A 24,883-nucleotide genomic window follows, 5' to 3' on the forward strand; every position below is an offset into this window, starting at 1 on the left:
ATCTATCTGCTCTCTCATCTACCCCCAGCTCAGAGGTAGGGTAAGTGGTACATTTTCATACCCTTTCTAAGCATGCACACATGCACGAGCACATACACAGACTGAGGCAGCTTTTGGCTTTGTTTTCAGGAAATGGGGATGTATATACAAGTTGTTCTCATTAAATGTTGCTTTCTAATATTATGCCATATTTGTGTGTGGTAATATCCAATAAAACTTAAATTCCTTGAGAGTGGAAACTTTTGGACTTCGTTTCCATTTTACCTTCATGGCACCTTGTGAGCTCTGCCACTACATGGAGGTTCATAATAAATGCTCATAGGTTAAATACAGCAAATCTTTTTAACTTAGTTCTTATAACATTTTTCTCCTGTAAGATTTTTATGAAAATGAGACTGTAATATGGAGTAAAATTTCAGGGATAGTTCTTATGTCCTAAAATGATACTTAGTTATTGTTTCTCTTCCACTAGTATAATAGACTGCAAATAATTGCCTTCTTTTTATTTCAGAATAATATCTGAGGAAATAATGGAAGCTCACTAGTTTGGATATTGTTGTAACTTCCAACTTGTTAGAAAATGAAGGATTTTTACACATCTTAAAAGTTTATAACATAATGGCATTCGAATCAGCCAGGAAGAAAATAGCTATAATTTTTGGAAACAATTTGACTGAGGACTTAAACGTTTTCTTGTTCTCACATTAACTGATAAAAAGCCACTTTGATTTTAGACAGGTGTCTATTAATGGTCTTTAGAAACTACCTAGGTGATTTGGCCTTAAGGGACAAGGAGGGCTCTTGTTTGCTTGGTGGAGCCCTGTGCTTAAGTCAGAGGGCACATTCAAATCACTGCTCCAAATTGACTGGCTGTGCAGTCCATTTACATTCCATAAGCTGCAGTTTTCTGGCTTCTGCCTGTTTTGTAGGGTTGTCATGAAGAGCATCTGAGTTAATTATATGAGAATGCTTTATGAATGTTTAAGACCTGTTTCAGAGTGAGGTAATACTATTGTTTGCTTGAAATGGTCATGGGAATTAGGTGTTCACTTGAAGTATATTTTTACTTAAAGATATTCATATACTGCACCTGTGGCCATTTAGATAAGGTGATTAAATTAGGCAGTGAACTGAGTCACTTTTCTGGTTCAATAGCAACAAGACATGAAAATGGATAATATAGGAGCTGTGTTTATGTAGTGTATCCAGTAGGTGGGGTTATGTGTTCATTAGTGCATGTTCACTTTCAGTCTATTTGTTGAGAGAAAAAGTGTGAAAAGTACACAGTAAAAAGTACACTTTTCCTCTAAGAACTCATACGTTCAATTATGCTTTACTTTGAAAATAAAACTAATATGTTTAAATAGTTAATGATTCCACAGGACTAGATTACTAATTTATTAACGCAATATCCTGTTGGAACCCTCTTCCCAAATTGCCAAGTTAACACTTCTGTTATGTTTAAGTCATCTTAAAATCATTTTTATATTCTGTATTTTCCTTTTATAAATTTTTGGTGAAGAATGTGCAGCTTCTTACTAGTTTTTCCAAATTATGATTTATTTATTTTCTTAGAAATTAATGCCTATTGTCATACTTTGCAGAGCTCATTTAAGGCCCAGAGCAAAAATCATGAACATGTTTCAGTGGAGCATTTTAGCCCTGGCCTCTGTTGATGTAAAGTACCAATTTTTTGTTGTTTTTTTAAAGATATTTCAAGGAAACAAAGATTATCACCAGAATGTGCGTAATAACTTTCTGCCACCAATTATTGCACGTTTTATTAGAGTGAATCCCACCCAATGGCAGCAGAAAATTGCCATGAAAATGGAACTGCTTGGATGTCAGTTTATTCCTAAAGGTAAAGAACAGTATGGTTGAAGGCATGTTATTTTCACTAGATTAATTAAAAATGTGCTGTTCTGAGAAAAAATAATAATAATGTGAATGTTTATCCTCTAGTTACAGTATCTTCTTAAAGGGATTTTTAAAAAGTAGTAGTTATCCCTATTGAATATCATGTTAGGTATCAAACTGGTTTCCAAAATTACAGATGGAAGAAAGAAGAGAGAGCATCACTGCTGAGAAAATGCAGTGAGACTGCTTTCCAAATCTAGTCTCAAGCCTGAGTTTTTAATTAGATCTTATATAGTATTTGTGTCATGTAAGCGCTGATGATTGTAACATTAACCTAAGTCTAAGTGCCTTTTACTTTGAATGAATTTAAAATGGGAATAACTTCCTTTAGAATTATATAATATTTTAGTACTTTGTTTACTGTTGTATCCCCCAAAACTGTGCCTGACACATAGTGGGCCCTCCAAAGATATTTATTAAATGAATTGAATGAGTACAGAGTCATATCGTGATGAAATGTTTATAGCTTTACCATTCAGCGTCATCCTCCTCCCTGTTACTCTCCTTCCAGAGAAGATTATTTTTAGACAATCATTTAAAAACCCAGAAATCCCAGTATATTTGTGCATTTAATGTAGAGTTTATTGATCCTTCTGATGTATTTCTCTCTGAGATTTAAAATTACTGTGAAGAATCAAGTACTCTGGGAAATGTTAAAGATACTTAAAATACTATTTTTAACTATGATTTTTATAGCAAAATGTATAAACTTTTCTAAACCATTTTTCAAGGTCGTCCTCCAAAACTTACTCAACCTCCGCCTCCTCGGAACAGCAATGACCTCAAAAACACTACAGCTCCTCCCAAAATAGCCAAAGGTATGCCTGCTTTAAACGTGAGAATTTGATATTCCCTGGACTTGTGGTATAATTTTCCATAAATATATTTAAAAGCATTATGATATAACTATTTTAATCAAGTTGGTGTAGGTAAAAGAATAAAGAATTTTTTAAACTTTTTTCAAGGTCGTGCCCCTAAATTTACTCAACCACTGCAACCTCGAAGTAGGAATGAATTTCCTGCACAGACAGAGCAAACAACTGCCACTCCTGAAATCAAGAATACTACCGTAACTCCAAATGTCACCAAAGGTATGCAGCTCCGAAAATTAATACCTGTTCATCGTAGTGGGGGGTTTTGTTTTTAACCTAAGTTTTCAGAAACTTTTCCAGCTTTAAAACCTTCCATTTTTTCCCCCTCTGTGTTTTAAGTATAGCAAAAAAATTTGATTCCCTTCCTTATGGAAAAAAATGTTTGCATTGTTCTGAGTGGTACTCTGATGCCATGTGAGATGGCTCTTTACATGTTGAGAGATGGGTGTTGTGTTCCAGGCTTCCTCCTACAACTTTTTTCCCTCTACAGCTAACCACAGGGAGTCTCAAAGTTAGATAATGTTCTAGAAATAACTGAAACCATAGCAGGAAACAGACTTTTTCTGATCATATATTAATTTGCTGGATAGGGAACTTGGTACAAAAAAGGAAAGAAGTGAAAAAAACAGAAGTTTTGGTGAAAATTAATACCTTTTAAAGAAAATACTTTGTTAATGTATTTAAAAAAAAACCTTTGGTCTCTCTTTTAAAAATGTTTGATTATTTTTTCAGATTATAAATATAATTGTTTTAGTAGAAATTGCTTTCAAATTTTGTTATTCATATGAAACATACTAGTTCTTTGATTTTACTAGTTGAAAATTTTTTTCAGCTGAATCCAGGAATAAAAAGCATCAGCGTCACAGAGGAATTGATTTCAGTGTCAACACCAATTCTCAGGCAATGCAGAGAAGAGAAAGCGAGTGAGAGTAACTTGTATCACATAGAACGTTCATCATTCTCATTTTCTGATAAGTTGTCTGATTCAGATAACTTTCTCCAACTTTCCATATGTCAGTTTCTTTCCTGTCTTCTAAAGCATTTCCATATGGACCAATTTATTTCTCATGCTATAGGCAAACCTGATGTCCACTGAAAAAAATGAAAACACACACACACACACACACACACACACAACCTAAAAATTGAGAATTATGTTTTATTCAGTGGCCTTACCAAGAAGTATAGCCTGAAATACAGCCTCTCAGGTAGCTCTGAGAGACTGTTCCAAAGAGGTGAGGAAGGAGCAGGATGTATAGGAGTTTTTGCTAGGGAGAGAAACAAAGCAAAAAAATGAAAATATGGAGTCAAAACATCAAAAGGTGACTGCTAATCATAAACACAGACATCTCAAGTTAATGATTTTAGTGCTTTTCTATGTATGAGAAGATGCAAGCGTCTGGGCTTACTGAAATCATTCCTCTGCTGTGTATCTTAGCGATTTAGGGCCAGTGTCCTGTTTTTCTCCATCCTGAATCCTCTCAGGGTGCACTGTGGGCTGGGGGGGTCAGGGGCGGGAATAGTGGCTAATGACGTGATGGCAACATTCTTGATTACTGAAATGGCAGGTAACGTTTTTTTCTTGTCCACACCAAAGAGAAGCACGAGTCCACAGAGACAAGAAATGCCAGCATCCCACAAAGAGCTGTCCTTTTACAGAAAGTATGTGTTTGGGCGGAATCCCAGACCACGTACTTGGATGGAAGAAGAGTCATTTAAAAGTGCCGTTCATCTTAGAATCTGACTATACGATTTTAAAATCTCAAGACTAAAAGTGTCCTTAAAGCATTTTCTTCCAGAACTAGGATCCCTGTAAGCTTTAAAATAATGACAAAGAACGTACAGATCTCTTTGATTAAAGACCTCTTGTCTCCCTTTCTTTGGAATGGTAGTATATAGACTTAATTTTTTTGGACCTAGGAATATCCTTTATTGCCTCTGATTAACTCCAACTGTATCTATCTGAACCTGCTTTTTCTCTCTCCAGTTTCACAAGATTTTTTTTAAGGATAAAGCACATTTACTTCTCAGAATTCTCAGTGCTTTCTAGGCTGAGTCACCGTATGTGCACTTCCCCTTTCTCCATTTCTATATCCAGGCTGTGAGGGATGCTGGCAAAAGTCATGCCATGGTCAGGTTTATGCCAGTGTGACACCCAGATCCTCCTTCAGTGGGGCCCTCAGGACCAGCCGGCGTCTCTCCATTTCCCTGGTTAGCTCTTCCGTCTGCTCTTGGCAGTAGCTGTCTGAAACACTCCGTATTTTTCAAACCCAATCTCATTGCATAAAGTATGTTTATGCTTTTTTTTTTTTTAGATAGAAAAGCTTTGAATGATGGTATGGTTAATCTTTGTTCTTTTCCTTAATGATTTCTGCCTTTGGCTGTAATGTGTGTTTTTTGTTTGTTTCTTCAGATGTAGCCTTGGCCGCAGTCCTTGTCCCTGTGCTAGTAATGGTCCTCACCACTCTCATCCTTGTACTGGTGTGTGCTTGGCATTGGAGAAACAGGTTAGTACAAACTAGTTCACCTGCTTGGTCCTAGAGAGGGTGTTTCCAGTGTGAAATAGAAACTAAGTATAGAAGATGAACTACAGTTCACTTTTTTGAGAGGATGAGTTAAGATAGTCATTAGAACAAAAATATATACCTTTTTCCCCTTTATTCCCATAAAAAATAACTTCAGTTCCACAGTTAGTTACTTAGTACTACCTTTTATTATATCAAATTCTGTGTTACACACTAGGATATACATATTAGGAGGACACATAGTTGGTGCTTTAGTGACATTTAATGAAAGGCTGAGACATAGTTCTTATCTCCAATGTTGAGCTGGATTGACTGCTGGGGACCACAGGTGCGAGGGCCATGAGAGTTACCTGAAATCTTTTTTACAGAGTAATCCTCATATGTGGCATGTTTTGCCTTAAAGGAGAAGTTGGATTTGGCTGGAAGAGGAAGACAGAGAATGGCTAGACTGAGGGATGGCTTGGGCGAAGGCACAGAGATGTGGATTGTAGGCAGATGAGTGGGTCCTCTTGGGGACTTGGCCGTGGGTGAGCACTGAGAGCGAACTGCGGACAGGAGTCCAGACCCAGGTCAGAATGGTTCTCAGGGGAGAGAGATTCGACGTCGTTCCGTAGATGGGGAGTCACTGAGCAGTGTTCAGCAGACAAGTGGTATTACCAGATGATTGCAGAAAGATGGTGGCAGGAGTTTTGGAGGGTGGATTGAAGAGAGAGACTAGAAGAGGCGAAGGGAAGAGTTAGGAGATGACGAAGGCCGTATAGGAATGTAATGGCAGTTCTAGGAAAGGGAGAGGGACACAGGGAAAGAGCTGCCCGGGGCATCGGTGGGGTGCATGGCTGGCTACTTGCTGAGAGAGGTGGGAGATCTAGGGTTATTCTGGCTTGTGCAGTTAGAGTGGGAGAGATGTCATGAGTTGAAATAACAGGGCAGGAGGGAGTCTGGTGGAATGACAGGTTTGGAGGGGCTTCATTTGTTGAGCCATTCAATAAATATTTGGGCTTCTACTCCATGCCAAGTATTTGGCTGTGTCCTGGGAGCCCAGTGGCAAACCCCAGAGTCTCTGGAATGGGAGAGGATACATTGCAGAAAACTAGCCACCATGGTACCTGTTTGTTGTAGGGGTGAGCTGTCAGGGCTGGTAAGAATCACGAGATTGGAGACAAAACAGTAGTCAGTATTCAATTCATGAATCACTTGGTTTGTTTCATATAATTAGCACACAACACAGGTTAGTTAAAGTAGGGAAAGGCGGGGGTGAAGATCCACTCCAAGGAGAAGTTGGGAAGGAGGCATCTCAGTATGAGCGACGGTCTCTGTTCTGGCCTGGGTCTTGTGAGTGAGAAGTCGTCCCTGGCTCTGACAGGGCCCCAGCAGCATCAGTCTGGAACAGCTCTCAGCGGTGTGGAATCTGGGCCTCCAGTGAAGAACCTTCAAGACACTCGACTCAGGGGTCTCCTTTTAAGGAGTAACTGTTCACCCCCGGGGCAGAAGAAGGTGGGAGGTCTTGACTCTATCACTTGCTCTGTCTGTGCCAGTGACATACATGGCCCATCAAACTTCTGATCTAAAGTAATCTTAGTTTATCATGAAGACACTGGCAGCCCTATAGCGGACAGTTCAAAACAGCTAATCTGGAAGTTCGTGTTGGCCACTGGGCTCCATCTTGAACTACTTAACATGTCTTAACATAGCGGAAATCCTGTAAGTGTTACGCGCAATGAGTAGGAATCGTAACACAAAAGAGCCCACATCAGAACAGTGCCAGCCACACAACGTGTTCCGCGGGAGGATCCTGGATTTCTGGTGCTGAGGAGGCTGAGCAGAACCAACAGCTCGGGTGAGGGCAGTAGGGGAAGGTGGAGGGAAGGGCTCTAGGAGAGCCCAGGGGGAGAAGTCACGGTGCTCTCGGGGAACTGGACAGCAGCGATAGCAATGATGAGAACAGCAGCAGCAGCTCATTTTTATGGAAGATTAAGTGCTGATTTACTCGGGATTCTAAACGCCTTACATGTTTTAACTCATTTAACCCTCCAGACAACCTGTGACGCAGGTGTTGTTATAAATCCCATTTTACAGAAGAGGTGAGACTAATAGAACGTAAGTAACCTGCCCGAGGTCACCTGCCAGCACATGGCAGACAGGAGATTTGGACGGGGCTTCACAGCCCGGGCCCTTAACCTGCTGCCTCTGATCAGTCAGTCGATCAGGTCTCAGGCGCTGTAGTTAACACCCAGGGTCGTGGGGTGGGGTCTGGGGAGTAGAGTTGTTGAGAGGGAGGCAAGAGGCAAGTCCTGGGATCAGTTTGGGATGGTGTTTAAAGGGCCCTGTGGACATTCAGACACAAGAGGCAGATGCAGGACTAAAGTTATGTCTAAGAACAGAGTAGTCGAAATTGCTGACAGCTGGCTTTGTGATAAGGAGTAAAGGAGGTGTCATTAAGGGGCTGTGGAAAATACCAAGGAGAAAAACAAAAATTAAAAAAAACAGCTGCAGCTTATTGAACCCTTAACTAATCATGCCCACCCAGCACTGTTCTGAGTACTTTACACATAGTGAAGTAACCTGAAGCTTTGTCACTTGAGATTAAGAATGTGACATCCTTTATAGTACAACCCTTGGACAGCTTCAGTATCTACCATCTCTTCCACAAATTTTACGTTATACCTTACTTTGAAATAATGAAATACCATATTTTAAGTACAGCCAGACTTCAAAATGAAGAATCTTTTAGTATCAACAATAAAAATACAGTCTTATATTGGAGAAGCATGTTTCCAAGTAGGAAAAGCACGTAGCTTGGCTTCTTTGAGAAAGCCACTTTTGTGATCTTGAGCAAATCATGTGACCGTCTTGTCCTCATTTGTAAACTGCAACAATTTCTTTCTCTTCAGCTTGCAAAGCATCATTATAATTAGATTTACATTCTTGAATCAGAAAACAACCTTTCATGTGCTTTTTTTTCTTTGTAAAAGGCACTTGGTAGATAGTAATTCTTAATGTCGGGGAGGGAACAGGAATTTCTCCAGAGGAGATGGTTTGAATTCCAAGGAACGGGCTGGGGAGAACCTTTATTGCACACATGGCCTCGCCTCCCAGGCCTGGAGAATCCTGTTCTCACTGTTAGTGATAGCCTCGACTTACACTGGGCCATGGGGAGGAATCATGTCTGTGCAGTGAAGGGTATGTGACACCGTAAACTTCTATGGGGCAAAAGGCCATAGAAGAAACAAAAAGTTGAAAATAACAATGCAGAAGAAAATGTGGGATTTTTGTTGTTGTTGTTCTGTGAACTTTGTGAATCAACTGATTTTTGAAATTTGTATTTGGAACCAAAACAGCCATAATCTCATTTCCCCACAATAAGCCATTTGTCAGAGTTGGGTCTTTGATTTGATTCAGCATTTTTATCTACAGATTTAGTCTTTTTTGAGAGGGAAATAGTTGGGTAACAAGGTAACTATCTCGGGAGACAGTTGTTTAATATTTATTGAGAGTCCAGAATTCACAAAGCACAGCAGTGTCAGCTTTAAAAGTCAGATGAAAAAGAGGTAGATCAGCAAGTAGAAATGTGTGTTCTTGACTAATTTTTAACTCTGGTGTTTATCCTGCCATTTCACAGCTTTCTTATGGGTGAATACACTCTTATTTGCTGACTTTTTTTTTTTCCCTGTATTTTTCCAGAAAGAAAAAAACTGAAGGCACCTATGACTTACCTTACTGGGACCGGGCAGGTAATTCACAGCTTTGCATCTCTTTTCCACCAGGGGGCGCCCCTGCCCTCCAGGTGGCAGCTGTGAGTGAGGAGAGTCTTTTTCACCCCCACAGCAACTCCCCAGCACTGTTAAGACAATCTGGTCTTCCTCTTCTATCCTGATCATTTTTACTTTTCTATAAAATTTCTTCTAGTCAATAAGTAATGAAATGGAAAGTAAGGATTTGTCGTAACACACACTGGTTCTTTTTCTTCTGGAAAACTTGTCTGATTTGTCCCATGTATGTATCTATCTGAGGATACCCGCTTTCTGTGTAGTGGACGTGGACACTTTAAGAAGCAGAGGATTGCGGTCCCGGTGACACACTGTGTCACTGCGCTGTGGGCGTTTACCACAGTGCTGTGAGGAGCTGTCATCTTCTGAATTCCTCCTCAGTGTGGTGGGTGGCAGATTGTGGCAGGTGACACCAGGGCCCTCTACGGGTCCCCCACGTCTCAGTCTCACTCCTGGAATGACCATTAGGAGCCAAAAGAGTTCACTGTGAATGTGAAAAAGCAGTGGTGGGGGTGGGGCACATGCTGCTACCCCTAGGGGTTGGTCTTAGAAGTTTCTGAAAAAAACTTACTAAAAATCACTGCTCCAACAAACTGTATTTGGCTGCACTATGTAACAGCAGTGATTTGCTTCAGTATATGCTTTTGATAGAGATTTCTACCATGTTCTGCTGTGCACTGGATGTTCTATCAAAGCAAAAAATAAGCTTGAACAACTTAAGGAACTAGAAAAAGAACAGACTAAACCCAGAGCTACAGGAAAAAAGGAAATAATAAAGATTAGAGAACAGAGAAACACAGTAGAGGATAAAAAAGCAAAACCAGTTTTGGCAAGGATGTAGAGAAATTGGAACCCTTGTGCATTATTGGTGGGAATGTAAAATGGCATAGCTTCTGTGGAAAACAGAATTTTTTGGCAGTTCCTCAAAAATTTAAAAATAGAATTACCATATGATCCAGCAATTCCACTTCTAGGTGTATCCCCGAAAGGATTGAAAGCAGAATCTTGAAGAGATATTTGTACACCCAAGTTCATAGCAGTGTTATTCACAATAGTTAAAATGTGAAAGCAATCCAAGTATCCAACTAATAAATGGATAAGCAAGATGTGGTATGTACATAAAATGGAATATTATTAGGCCTTAAAAAGGAAGGACATTCTGCCGTATATTACAGTGTGGGTGAACCTTGAGGACATTATGCTATGTGAAATAAGCCAGTCACAAAAAGACAGATACTGTAGGAGTACATTCATACAAGGTACTTAGAGTAGTCAGAATTATAAAGACAAAAAGTAGAACATAGTTGCCAGGGGCTGGAGGAGAGAATCAGGAGTTACTGTTTAATAGGTGTGGAGTTTCCCTTTTCCAGGATGAAAAGAGTTACAGAGATGGATGGTGGTGACGGTTGTAAACAATGTAAATGTACTTAATATCACTGAATTGTTTACTTAAAAATGGTTATGGTGGGAAATTTTGTTACGTGTATTTTACGACGATTTTAAAAAGCTTCAACGTAAAGGCTAGTTTATATAGATACTTGCTACAGAAATGCCTTAAATGCAACAGGATTTCTCCCTTAATACACTGTTAATCATTTCAGAGCTTTTTATTTAATAGTCTCTTTTGCTTGTGATCGCAATGAAGGCTGGTGGAAAGGAATGAAGCAGTTCCTCCCTGCCAAGTCAGTGGAACATGAGGAAACCCCAGTTCGCTATAGCAGCAGCGAAGTCAATCATCTGAGTCCGAGAGAGGTCACCATGGTGCTGCAGACTGACTCTGCAGGTAACCGGGGGCCCAGGAGGACACTGCTGGGCTTGCTCTAAACGGCTTTGGGATTTACGATACCTTTTTATCTGTTTCATGCATAAGAGGTGAGCTAGTTTCCAAAGGGAGAACCACTTCTAAAAAGACGTTGAGAGAGTCATTTCTGTCTTAGATGTTCTATCCATAAAATTGAGGCCGTCATTTTTAAAAACTACAGGCATTTTGCCTGTTTCCCTGGAATTTAGTTTGGTTTTATTGAGTGTTTGAGGACATTAAAAGGAGAGCAGGAAATACACAGTGAGCCTTACGGTATTTATCCTATTAACCTAGTCTGTGCTTATTTTAAGCAGGTGCTAATACTTGAAAAGGAAGAAAATCTTATGAACTTATTTTCTGAAACTAGTATTATTCCAGTAATGGAATATTTTCTAATGAAATATTATCTATCAACCTGAAGCACATACATAGATGCTTTTTATGCAGAATTACATGAATGAAGCTTTCTGGCACATCAACTTAGTATGATGAGATACAAGATAACATCTTTCATCTTAATTTTTGAAGTTGGTCCTTGCAGGAAAATCCACAGGTCTCTGTTGATAACAAAAGTGCCATAAAGATGTGTTTGCTTTTGGTGTGAGCCTGCAGCTGCCACCTGAAATTGCATGGCCCCTGCATTAATGAGAGAACTTTTCTATTGTCTCTGTTTTGCGATGTCCACAGAGTACGCACAGCCCCTTGTGGGAGGAGTTGCTGGCACACTTCATCAGAGATCTACCTTTAAGCCAGAAGAAGGAAAAGAAGCAGGCTATGCCGACCTGGACCCGTACAGCTCCCCGGCACAGGAAGTGTACCATGCCTATGCTGAGCCGCTTCCAGTCACTGGGCCCGAGTACGCCACCCCCATCGTCGTGGACATGTCCGGGCACCCAGCAGCCTCAGTTGCTCTGCCCTCAACGTCCACTTTCAAAGCTGCAGGGAACCAGCCTCCCCCTTTAGTGGGGACATACAACACTCTTCTCTCCAGGACTGACAGCTGCTCCTCAGCCCAGGCCCAGTATGATACCCCAAAAGGTGGGAAGCTGGGTCCGAGTGCCCCAGACGAACTGGTGTACCAGGTGCCGCAGAGCACGCAGGAGGTACCTGGAGCGGGGAGGGATGGTGAATGTGACGTTTTTAAAGAAATTCTTTGAAGGTGATGCTGCTTTTCACCATGCATCGTTTTAAAGCACATGGCCTTTTTTAAAATTGTATTCGTGGTAGTGCTATATAGAATGTATTACATATCTGTCACGGATGTGGTTGGGGGATGTGGTGACCGAGGTACAGGAAACTACTAATCTTGCCGTCTCGCTTTGGAAGTGTTATTGTGGCACAGTTAATTGCTTGCCTATTAAACTTCAAATATCTTGTTTGTTACTACTGTAAAACACTATTTTAATACAGAAAAAGCTCCCTACTATGCACTTCAAAGAAATTAAAAATCACTGAGAGTATTTATTACCAATGCTGCAGGTACATTGATGAACTCGAGAGATGGCTCTGTAAGCCTGACTGGCAATAACGCATGGTACTGTTCTTAAAATGTCTAATGGCTTGAAATTCTGCTCTCTCTGTGAAAGGTGGGTACTGTCATGATCTCCTCCTCTCCCATTATTGCTTTCTGGATTTCTTTGTAATAATCAGTGATTATAATCACGGTTTCCATCACAATCGTATACACTTACCCATCTTTCCTGAGGAAGATCTGTAGCTGGGACACTGACTTGTAATGCGCAGTGTGACTGATCTTTCATTTTTTGACACTCGTAAGAGCTTTAACACTTCATGGTACGTGACCTGGTCTTACCCTACTTCTTCCACCAGGGCCCTCAGTGGCCAGCCCCATTCTTAATGTTTCTAGATGCTTGAGTATTTTCAGTGGTTGAAGCTTGCTTATTAGCCTCCTCAATTCAGATCTTCTAATGTCACCACGTGGAAACAGGAACAACTTCACAATTTTAAAAAAGGTATGAAGGAGATTCTCTGCCCACCGAATTTTTTTGCAATGGAATTTTTCTTGGAGTTGTGAAAAGTTGAGGCTTCTAAGTCAATACTAAGCAAGACCCACTTATATTTTATCACATGAAAGGCAAAATCGTTCCTCAGAAGTCATATAAACTACCTTCCAAAAACAGTAAGTAACCAGAATTTACGTTTTGTTTTTATATATGCAGAGTTTTCTTTGAATCTCAAGGTTTTTAGTCAAATAAAGAAATATTTTCCACAGTAAATGATTATAGACCCAACATAATACAAATGCAACATGTATTCTTCAGCATGGCGTGATTCTGCCATCTGTGTGGGAAAGGTGTGAGTGGTCCTTTATATCACACCTAGGGAACAGATGTTACAGCATCCTAGCAAGGGATAATTCCTTCTTGGGTTTTTGATGCCTCTGGACAAATTCTTTGTCAGTACTTTCCCAGAACTAGTTTTAGATGGCTGAAATAGAAACTGTCTGCAATTTATTAGCCTGTAGTGTAAAAATCATCTTTAAAAGTCTTTAGACTGGCAAGATGATATGAGAAGCTGACCGTATGATTAAAATATATAAGTTTGATATCTCCTCATCTGTAAACCTTAGTTTGTAGACTTAATACTCCCCATCAGGTTCTAGTCATGGTCTCAGCCTGTGCCACGAGATGCTGCTGCCAGAATTCGCTAAATTTGACTAAAGATGAACAGTGTTTGTTGTGCTCGTTTCCATGAATGTATGTATCAGTATCGTATGTAAATCATTGCTTCAAACCAGAACTGTTGATTTCCTTGCCTTTTTGTTGTATGATTATGTTATTTTCATTTGCTCTTCTTCTTCCAGCAAACTTTGAGGCATAATTTTTGTTCACTGAAAGACCAATATACATTTTTGTTTCAAAATATTTGAAACAAAATTCAGCATCTGTGATGATGCTGAATTTTTATTAGAACAGATATGAATGTGTAAAGCACATGTATTAATGCAGTCATCCCCTTTCAGGTGGGAAGAGAGTAAACCAATTGCTTTATTTTTTTAATTCATCCTTAGCACACAGAAAATAAATACACTTTTTCACAAATCATATGCCTGTTTGAAGCTTTAAGAAAAGTAATTTCAGTAACTATTTCATTTTTTCCAAAGATGCTATTTTGTGTAATTGTGTGCACCTGGTTGTTCTCCCATGGAACTTTTTTTTTGAAAAGCAAATGTTTTCTCAAATAATGCATGTTTTAAGACTTGATTCATATATTGCCACTGTGCTGTCCTTGAACTTACCAATGATTTTTTATAAAATACCTAGTTTTTACTATTACTACATATTTTACTTTCTAAATGAAGAGCTGAGCCTGATACAAAGGGTTGTTGAGGTTTTGTACTTTTTCTTTTCATTTGTTTTCATATTAGACTTTTGGGTTTTTTTCTTTTAAGGTTAATACATATATATATATATACAGTTTTGGAGACAATCAAGTAACAACTGAAAATGTGAAAATAACTTTTTTTTTTTTTTTACAAAATTCCCTTGAATTTTTATTGAAACATATAAAAGACTTAAGTCACTGTGGCTTATTGGATTAAATTTTTTTTTCCTGTTAATGCAAATTTTAAGACAGTGGTGCAGCAGATGTGCCCTTTCATAAAATCACAACTTCGCTGTTACTTGATCTTAGGAACCAGCACAGTTAAAGATATAGTGAATGCTGATTTATATTTTATTAAAAGCTGTAAATCTAAATAGATCCTATTGTGTGTGCAGAGTCTAGTCCAGTTATTTAATTTCATGTTTCACTGTTTGCACTTTGCATTGAACAATGGGTTTATTTGCTGATGAAATGGTTCAAGTAGAGGATTTATACAGTAATTGAAATTACGATGTTCCATATACTCTTGCCCCTCTCCCCCACCACCCACAGGAGGGAGCAGAAAATGAGCTCGTTTAAATATGAATGTGGCCATAATTCTATGGAATGTGATAAAGCTTGAACTTCTTTCCCTCAGCTCCACATTGTCACCTGGAGAGCAAGAGGGTTACAGAGAAACCATGTCAGATGGTATGAATAGATGAGGTGGGACAGTAAAAGATTTTCAACCCCCTCATAAGAGAAATCAGTGAAGCTCTGCTTTAAAAAATTACCTATTAGCTCTGCCTTTCAGTTCTGAACTTGAAGTCCCTACACTGCAAAATCTAAGAGTTGGATGATTAAAATATTTTTTAGGTCAGTGTGGCACCTATCCTCATTTAATCCAACTTGTGACTAGTTCCTTCTCATCTCCTCCTGTGTTTTTTTTTTGTTTGTTTTGTTTTTTTGGCACTGGGAAAGGTAGAAAAACATATTAGAAATTAAAACGGCTTGCGTGTCAGTGGTGTCTCCCAGAATGTACTTTTCTTACCTCGGCGTGTACTGTAGTCACCCAGTATTTGTATATGTTGCTAGAATTTAGATTGTATAAATAGTGAGATTTTAATGTGTTCATGTGTTTTTAATAAATTGTATATATGTGTCTTGCTCAGGTCTTTTTTTTTTTTTTTTTTTTGCTTTGATAAAACTACCTTGAGGTCTAGCCTTTACTCATAGTGTACAAAATGCTCAATTTTAACGCCAATATTATAATACTTACAGTAACATTTGAAAATGCCACCACTGGTTTTTGACTTGGAATCTTTCTGTAGCCAGCACCATCCTTTTTGAAGCCCGAATTACTTTACATCAGACTCAACTTCAGCAGCCAAGCTGCGGCCTACGGCTATGCGGCGTGATGGGGAGATGACTGAACACCTGCGCCTTTTCCACCTCTAAGTTACCAGAAGAAGCAAGTGAGACTGGTACTGTGCAAACAGATGCTGGTATTAACAGAGTTCATATTTAATGTCTGGGTTAAATCAACTGCCAGTTTTCTCCCCCTTATACAACTTTCAAGTATGTCACTTACTCCTGTTTCTGATGACCTAAAATTTCACCCTTTATACACTCTTTAGAAAGGCATCTTCGTTGCTACCAATTCATTGTTTCCACTCATTCCTCTTCAAACAGCTCTTGATTCTGTCCTCCTTATAACTTTTGTTCTCCTCACCCCACCTCCCACCCCATACAGCCTTTGGTTATGTTCATTAAAATGAAGAGAGAGACCAGCTCACCACTTTTGTCAGAAGGCCCATTTGCATCCCCCAAGAGTCTTCTCTGGTGCCCTCTAGGTAAGCTTTCCCTTTGAAGTTGCAATTTAATCATGGGGATAATCTATTTTTCATGAATGTACCATTTGAATCCAGAAGCACCTTGACTCTTCTTAAAGGTTTACTCATTCATGTCTTCTTTGTATTCCCTAATATATTTCAAATAGTAACTTTCAAAATGTAATGAATAAATTAAGCCAGGCAAAAAAAGGTAAGAATTTTCTCCTTGAGCTTATTACCAAGCTGAGCTGCTTTGTATAAACTTTATTTTTCTAAAATAATGCAGTCACCAAACTTTTAAGTAATTGCATTCTTTGGTTACTTACTTATCCAGTCTCTTTTGACTTAAAAACAAAAGGCATCTTCATTCTACTAAAGAACTCCTCATAATCATAGTTTACTTAATTGTAGGGAAAAAATGCTTAATTAAGCCAGTATGATCTTAGATTTCCCAAACCATCCCTGCTCCAAGTCTGGTTTAGAATTCCTCAGGTAGAACAAAAAGAAACTAAACAATCATCCAGGTAAAGGCCTGAAGTGGTTCCAATTTGCCACATCAAGAACTGCCACCGGCCAGTTCCCCACGAATTTATAGGAACCAGATGTACCTCTCAAATGTCATGTTCTATTCAAAATTTGTTTTTGAATCTAAATCCCCTATTCGTTAGGAAGTCACATCCCTTCAAAAGTCTAAGATGAAGTAACTATGGAAAAAAAATGTTTAAAAACACCTCAGAAACTAGCTTATTTTTAAAACACACTGCAATGAACACTTAATTCCCTGATAACTAAACATGTCTTGGTTTTCATAAATTAAATATATTCACAGAAATTAAGCTGGTGGTTATGAATCACCAGGCAGCAACAGATTTAATATACATAATTTCTTGACAAGTACATCCAACATATTTAAAAATAAACTAAAAATTGCAGTAGAAAAATAAAACTAATACTGTTAGCATCATCTGAGTCTGTAGGGTCAATCTTGAGTCAGGTTGATTACAAAGTTCTTTTCTATAATGTCCTTCAAGAAGAGCTGCTCTGCAGTCAGGTTGTGATACGCATTCTAAAGGAGAAAAATACAGTCAAATCGCCATCCAGCCCCATCTTAGGGTACTACAGCAGTAGCGATGGAATATGCGGCCTCTAAAAAGCTGAATGAAGAACTCAAGTGGCATGGACTTGTAACTTTCTGTTGCCTTTCTGATTTTTAACTTGCTCATTCTTGTGCCAGTGGGCTTTTCCCTAAAGCCCACTCTTTCCACTTAAACCACATTAAGAGGCTCCCTCACATATCATCTTCTGGTCTGCTGATTTATAGTATAACTCTAGAAACCAGAATTGACAGTGTTAAGCTCTAAACCTAATACCACTTATTCATCTTATGTAGTATTTGGAGATGATGATTTAAGGGGACTGGTTTTGTTTCATAAGTACATTCATATACTTGGCAATCATCATAGTTCAATATTAAAATCCTGTTCCTTGTGATGTGCCACCAATCTCAGTTATAAATAGGAAATCCCTTCCCATCGAATCAATTAAAATAAGAGTCTTACGGATCAACTGTACCACCATTAATCCCTATTCAAGAGAAGAATGATACAGTGTAAATGTTCATAACTAACTCTTCTGACCATGAGGATTCTTTCATGGGGTTAAAATGTTATAGACCTTCTCATTTACTTAAGTGAAAAACTGCATGAAAATAATTAACATGAAAATAATTAATATGAGCATGGCAGTGCTTTTTAAGTGAATATGTCTTACTTCAAACAGCAGGTTTCTATATATTCAAATAGTGCAAATACGGTAGCATATATAAGATAAAGCGCGGCCCCTGTGTAGGTTTGATGAGATTCTCCCAAGCAACTGAGGCCAGCAGACTGGGAGCTACTGCTGTAGTAAAAGAATTCTGGACTTGAGTCCAGATTTCAGCACTTGATAGCTGTGTACACCCCTACCAAGCCATCAACCTCTCAAAACCTGCTCCCTCAGTAAAATGACACGGTGAGGCAGGAGAATGTAAGTTTCCCAACTCCAAAGATTATACCAGAGTGTATATATATTACCTTATTCATCAAAGACATGGTGGCATTCCCATAGTAGTGCAGAGGACTGTTGAGGTCAGAAAAGTTGTACTTGAAACCAGCAAGGTGAACTTCATGACATATGTGAAATGCCAACGTAATGGCAATAATGCCTGTCGTTGGGTGTTTGGGTCTCTGGGGAGGAAATGAAAATTAAATTCAAACAAGATACTTGTTTTCAAAGCATATTTGGGTGCCCTCATCCCAAAAAACAAGGACTTCTGAACATTAAATCAGAACAGAAATACTTAAACCCACATCATGCCCTAAGGCTCAAACCCCAACTCTGAATATAAAATGTGGGTTGAAACCTTAGGAAATCTTTCAAATAAAACTTAACTGGAGTGTTAGCGGAGGAGACAACTATTGAATGAAGGTATACGGTGAGGCTGAAAGAACAGGATGCTGCTGCCTTGGTTTTAAAAAATATACCGAGTCAAGCTCTTTGTGGAAAAAGCAAAGTCTGAGAATGCTGAATCCATGTATGAACCGTAAAGACAACTTAATTCGCTAATGGATAGACTCAAGGTAAAAGGCTTCATGTCTATTAGCCTTAAAATAGTTCTCTTCTATAATGCTGATAATTAATTAGCTCCGGGGAAGGACTGCTTTAATCAAGCAACTACAATGACAAATTGTCATGTTAAGTATCTGACTAGAAAATAAAGATTCCAGGTGTATATACATAGTAAAGTCACAATCTTGATTTTTAAATGAAAAAAAAAAACTAAAAAGAAACCAGGCATGCCCTTCACATGGACACATATCCTGAAAAATACTACAATAGAGGTCTGACAGAAGGGTATTAGCATTCCAAGTTTTAATCCTCAAAGAATGGCTTTTAAAGGCCAAACCAAAATAGATCTTAAACGTGTTAACACAAAAATTCAAGATTTTCTTTGGATTAAATATTTCTTACAGATCCAATGGAAATTACATATGATTAATCATGACTGTGAGGAAGAGAAAAAAAAAATCAAAGAAACACAAAATCAAGTAAGCTCCAGGAAGCAGGCGTGTTTGAAAGCCTCAGCCTTCTGCATAAGCTTTTTATAACCCCACACAATGCTGTGACTCCACTACACCACACCCTTTGCCATCTGCCAGAAAAGAAGTTAATGGTTGGGTTCAAACCCTAGGAGCCGTGCAACCTCAGTGACCCCGTCACGTTTTCTCTCTCCCATCCCTGTTCAAGTCCTCTCCTTCCTTTCTTCACACCTTAGAGTACCTCCTCCATCATCATAGTCATTCCCTTTCGTAGATCTGCAGTTTCCTTCAGTCCCCATCAGCCACAGAACCTGCCTTATCACCTGACAGAATCTTACAGCTGGTTAGACCCACACCCAAGCAGTAGCAAGAGAAAACAACATACTTCCCGGTCACATGTTACATTTGTGACCAAAGCCTCCAGTGGGCAATTCAGGATGTCCAGCAACCCAGTTACACTCCCTTAGTTAACCTCTATTCCTACTCTCCAAGATGACAGTTTCCTCCCATTCTGTCCAACAGCCTTAGCCGTCCTCCTACTTTAAACTGATGGTTTAACCTTGATTTTTCTAGGAAAACAGAAGCAATCAGACAAGAGCTACATCATCTTGCCAATTCCAAGTCTACCCTCATCTTTACCCATATTTTCAGTGCTCACTTGTATGAGGATGAGATGCCCCTGTCCCACCGACGGCCAGCCTCTCCACTAGTGCACTCTATTTGAGTCCATCTCTTTTCTGAACAACTTTGCTTCTACAGTGATCCCCTTTCTCCCCATATCATCAGCATTTCCCTTTATTGAATCATTCCCTTCAGCACATAAACATATCTATCTTTAGAAAAACAACCAAAAACAACCTTCCTGGAGCCTATGTCTTCCAACCGTTTCTCTGCTGCCTTTTCTAGCAAAACCCCATTAAAGATTTACCGCTACTTGCTCATGTCCCATGTTCTCTTTAACCCAATTCAAGAAGACTTTCTTGCTCTTATCCTAAGTCCACGTCAATATGACCTCCAAGCTTCTAGGGCAGCATCTGACATACCTGACCTCTCTGAAATACAGCTGTGTTCTCACTTGGCTTCTGAGACACTGTTTCCTACTCAAACTTCCATCTAGTTACAACTAGTCCTAGCATCACCTCCAAGTACGATCAGGGTCTTCCTGTGCTTTTGTTGTTAAAGACACTACCTAAAACAAAAAGCAAGGAATAAATCTGATCTTACTTCACTGAGAGCTGAGAAATCACAGACCTGTCATTTCTCAGTAAAAAATGACCAAGGAGCTCTCCTTTCCCTTCAGAGTTGCTAAGAAATGGGGTTTAAATTTAAAATATTTATGCTTTTTGATTTGGGAATTCCACTTCCAGGCATCTTTCCCACAGAAATCACAGAAGTGTGCTGGAAATCCCTATAAGCATGTGCATTTCTACATTACTTACAGAGGAAAATAGCCAGATACCAGATGAGAGGTCTATAAACATAAATACGGGACTCGTTAAATAAATGGAGGGGGGAACTAGCAGAACAGTATTATGGCATAATCACAATTATACTTAACAAACAAAAATACCTGTTTGCGAGTGTGCAGAAAGTAGTCTAGAAGGATATAGACGGGAACACGGCTTGGGAAATAGTGTGAGTTGTAGAGGGAGAGAAAAGGATGATTTCCTTTTTTTAATGTTTTAATTTGATTTTAAGCACATAATGTTTTAGAATTTTTTATCATGCTAAATAAAAGACACAAAAAGTGTGTTTATTTCTTTAGATTCTCCCTGATTATAAAAGGGGAGAAACTTCCCTGCAGCCTAGATATCATGTTAAATAGTTACTCAAGTGTCAAATGAAAAAACATAGCCTGCAACTGTGTGAGTCTGTTTTCCTAGGGAATGTAGACAAACAGGGCTGCAAGGGTCAGAGTCATGGAGACTGCTTTTAATTAAGGAATTAAAGAAGCCGGTCCTCCCTCTCTGCACCCAGCCTGCCGATCAGCTGCCCAGTCAAGACTCTCCTCTCTACAGAGCACTGAGGCGGCCATGAGAGGTGAGCCATTTGGACCTGCAGGAGGAGACCCCAGAAGGGCCCGGGAAAGGCAGGAAAACCCCCCTTAAGGTGCTTTTCCTTGCAATGTGAAAAACAAAGATAAAATCCACAGATAATCTAATTTCATTAACTCGGACATGGCCCTCAGAAGCCATCTCATGAGTTGTGGTTCTCATAGTGTCTGAGAGCCCAGGGACCCTCTAACCCACCCCAGCCAGATCTTTAGTTTGAAACTGTGCAAAGGAAGATACATACCTGATCTTTGGGAAACACTTTCGGGAAATGAAGCCATTCATAAGCTGCTGTTCTGATAATGAAAGGATCTAATATTCTGATTTGATAAGGTTTATAGATCAGGTTTAAGGCTGGTTTCTTCCAAAAACCATTAGTGTTCTGAAATAAAGAATAAAGAAAATAGAACTTGGGGTTGTCTTTTTTTAATGGGGAAAAAAAAACCTGAAGGTAATTGGAAGGCAGATCAATTTTGCCAACTTACTATTTTGCCACCTGTCAACAATTCCCACAGCCATTTTAAATCAAGCGGCTTAAAAGCAGTGAGAATCGCCGTAGTATTAGGATCATTGTGACTGGGATCTGAAAAAACAGATTCTGGATAAAAAAGTCGGAAGGTAGTCCGTCTCCCAACTTCCTCTTCATGTCCTAAAACAGGACCATTATTCATTCTGTGGGTAGTAAAACACAAGATATGTAGACCCAGTGCAGTACGGGCATTTCCATCACAGTTCTCAGAGCTTTCAGAGTTGGACAAACATCGTCAGCTGTGTATCCAATGCTCTAAAGCCACAAGGCAATCGATCAATCTTCCACACGTAACAGCCAAGGAAATAACCCCCTTTCATGAAACAGCTGCTTGATCAATGGCAGACATACTTATTTGTGTTTGAAAATTAACTATGCAGCCACTGATAAATGTCTTAACTCCAGAAAAACTGAAGTCTAAATCAAACAAATGGGAACATAAAACCCCAGAATACTAAGGTTAAAAGAGAGCTTGGAGGACATCCAGAGAAAACCCCTTGGGTTTGAAGACAAGGGCCTCGTCCAGGGAGTAAAGCTGCCTGCCCAAGGTTACGCGGTCACGTAGCGCATCGTGGATGTGTCTGAGTGACAGACAGGCAAGAGTCACATTTCAGGTGATTTGAAGACCCGTCAAAGTTGTTGTGCTCTGAAATAAAGTAATATAAAATTGCTATATTTTATACCCAAGCACAACCAAATGAATGACAACTGCTGAGTGAACCAAAGAACCACAAAGGATCCACTGTTAGGTGGTGTATGCTGAAAGCCAGGGTTAGACACGCCCTATTTAAGCACACACTAGGAAGGCACGCTAGGGAAAGGGATGCTTTGTTTCCAAAACAGTGCCCCCTAGGAGATACTCTTTTAACCCTCTGCCACTAACTGTATGTAATACAAGGCAGTCTTAATAACATTTGAAATGACTTCCATAATGTCATGCCTGTGGCATTTTCCCATGAGGGCTTGCTGTGGTCCTAGGTGATCAGATTTCAGACAATTAGAAATTAATGAGTGCATCGACACTGTCTTGCAGGTAAATTTTCACAGCTTCCTCAAAATGGGTAATAAAGTGAAACCTTTTTCAACAGAAAATAAAATGAAACCCTTGATAGCTTGTAACCCAGCAAAACGGCCAAGTACTGCCAGGGCATCCTCCTGCACTGCCCCGGGAACCTTCCCCACTCTTCAGAAGCCTATTCACAGCACGCAGACTCACCCTGCATCAGGACCTTACTTCAGCCTCTCAATGAGAAGACAGAAATGTTCTCATTTTCCCACCACTGTGTCTATGGGACTCCTGGGAGTTATAACCACAATCCCAGTTCTCCTTCCACTGCAGAGATCTACCACACCTGTGCTCTGGACCCCTCCCCTCACCGCCTCTCTCAGTACCACACCAAACTCTTCATCCATTTTCATCAGTTTACTAATATGCTCTAGAATCTTCCATCTGTATACAAGGAAACAAAACAAAATATTCCTGCATCCATGGTTCTCTCCAGCTACCGTCTGGTTTCTCCACTTTCCCACCTGTCACGCTCTCCTCAAGTCACTCCAGTTGAGCTCTCCCACATTGTTTCTCCAGGTCTTCTTTCGTCAAGAGTCTCAGTGAGCTTCAGGTTGCCAATGCAAAGGTGAACCCTCGGTCCTTGTCTCGCATGGCCCCTTCTCTCGCCAGCATGTGTCATGGCTGAAACCTCCCTCTGTCTTAATGAAAACGCTGTGCTGTCTTGTCTTTTGTGATCACCTTCTCCTGTCTTTCTTCCTGCTTCACTGGTAAATCCCCTCCAACTCTTTTACTCTTTTTTCTTTGCTCAACCTTCTAAGTTTTGAGCACTCCCAAGCTCGGTCCTGGGCCCTTTTCTCTGCCTCTCCCTGGGAAAGCTCGCCCAGTTCACGGTTTAAATACAACCTATTAGCTGTTCACCGTGAAGATTTTAACCAGTTTATCTAACTGCCTGCTTGACTTATTCACTGCAACTCTAATAAACATATCAAACCTGGCATGTTCATCCAGAAATCCTGATTCTCCTCTCAACCTGTCTTACCCTCGTCTTCCTCAACTCAGTGAATGGTACCACGACCCAGCCAACGTCTTAAGCAGAAAACCTAGGAGGAGTATCCTTGATTCCTTTATCCCATCTCTGCTCACGTCTAATACATCAACAAATCCTGGTGACTCCACCTCTGAAACGTGCCTCCGTCCAGCCACTTAACTCCTCTGCCATGACAATCCTGTGCCAAGCCACCATCACTGGCCCAAATGCAGCAACCTAACTGGCTTCTTCATTTCCACCCTTGTCCTTCATATTTCACTGTCCATGACACAGCCAGAATATGTTAAAGACACAACCAGACAGACGCTCTCTTGCTGAAAAATCTTCAAGTTTTCTGTTATACTTAAAATCCAAGCTCTAATTCTGGTTTACAAAGTCCTGCACAGCTCGCTCCTTCCCTACGTCTTCAGCTCTGAGTACACCACTCTTCTCTGCCTGCTGCCCTCCTACCTCACTGCTGCTCTCAAACCCAGGATCATACCCTCCTGAGGACCTGCAGTGCACATCCTCCTGCCTGAGCTGCTCTTCCCTGGCCTCCGTATGGCTGTACTGTGTGCTCACTCGGGTCTAGCTTAGCTGTCTCCTCCTCAGCATGGCCATCCTTTCTAAAGTAGCCACTGGATCATTCTCTATCCTTCATGTTCTAATTGTTCGTATGACATCTGGGATTATATTCCCTTATTTAACTACCGCTTTCTTCCCCTCATTAGAATGAAGCCCCACAGGGCACAGGAATATAGTCCTTATTTACTGCTGTATCCCCCCCTTGGCTAGAACTGTACCTGCAATACCAAGGCGACTTCATAAATATTTGCTAAATGAATGACCTAAACCCTACTCCAGACAACAGCTTGAGTAACTTGAGATGTACTCACATGTAGAAAGGCAATACCTCTTCCTTTTAAAACACAGCTGTACTAAAGTAGGAAGCCATATTCTTTTCAAACAATTCCAGCTTAGCAAACAGAAAATATATTTACCTTATTATTACATCATAGGAGTCAATTTTTTCTCCTAATGTCTTATTCTTCAAAACTCCTCCATTACCAACCACCACGCACTTTTTACACGGCACACTGTGGGCAAATAGACAGGTGAGAGATTGAGCCATCTTTTACAAAACTCGGTGAG

General features: G+C 39.9%; 2 protein-coding genes across 7 annotated transcripts in view; one reads left to right on the forward strand and one right to left on the reverse strand.

Moving 5' to 3' along the window:
* Nucleotides 1–15,373, forward strand: part of DCBLD2 (discoidin, CUB and LCCL domain containing 2) — an 80,238-nt gene extending 64,865 nt beyond the window's left edge. Inside the window, exons 10-16 of the mRNA XM_006208055.4 lie at nt 1,711–1,861; nt 2,649–2,735; nt 2,883–3,008; nt 5,203–5,296; nt 8,996–9,045; nt 10,727–10,864; nt 11,570–15,373. Coding sequence (XP_006208117.3) covers nt 1,711–1,861; nt 2,649–2,735; nt 2,883–3,008; nt 5,203–5,296; nt 8,996–9,045; nt 10,727–10,864; nt 11,570–12,039 — 1,116 coding nt within the window. The 3' untranslated portion in view covers nt 12,040–15,373. The remainder of the gene's footprint in view (nt 1–1,710; nt 1,862–2,648; nt 2,736–2,882; nt 3,009–5,202; nt 5,297–8,995; nt 9,046–10,726; nt 10,865–11,569) is intronic.
* Nucleotides 15,374–15,706: 333 nt separating this feature from the next.
* Nucleotides 15,707–24,883, reverse strand: part of ST3GAL6 (ST3 beta-galactoside alpha-2,3-sialyltransferase 6) — a 65,494-nt gene continuing 56,317 nt past the window's right edge. For all 6 annotated transcript variants that reach the window (XM_006208056.4, XM_072966718.1, XM_015242498.3 and 3 more), the window contains 5 exons: nt 24,733–24,828; nt 21,652–21,838; nt 21,411–21,548; nt 18,111–18,263; nt 15,707–17,104 (listed from right to left, as the gene is read on the reverse strand). In XM_006208056.4, coding sequence (XP_006208118.1) covers nt 17,018–17,104; nt 18,111–18,263; nt 21,411–21,548; nt 21,652–21,838; nt 24,733–24,828 — 661 coding nt within the window. In that variant the 3' untranslated portion in view covers nt 15,707–17,017. The remainder of the gene's footprint in view (nt 17,105–18,110; nt 18,264–21,410; nt 21,549–21,651; nt 21,839–24,732; nt 24,829–24,883) is intronic.

Source organism: Vicugna pacos, chromosome 1, assembly GCF_048564905.1.
Source record: "Vicugna pacos chromosome 1, VicPac4, whole genome shotgun sequence".
NCBI classification, from domain to species: domain Eukaryota; kingdom Metazoa; phylum Chordata; class Mammalia; order Artiodactyla; family Camelidae; genus Vicugna; species Vicugna pacos.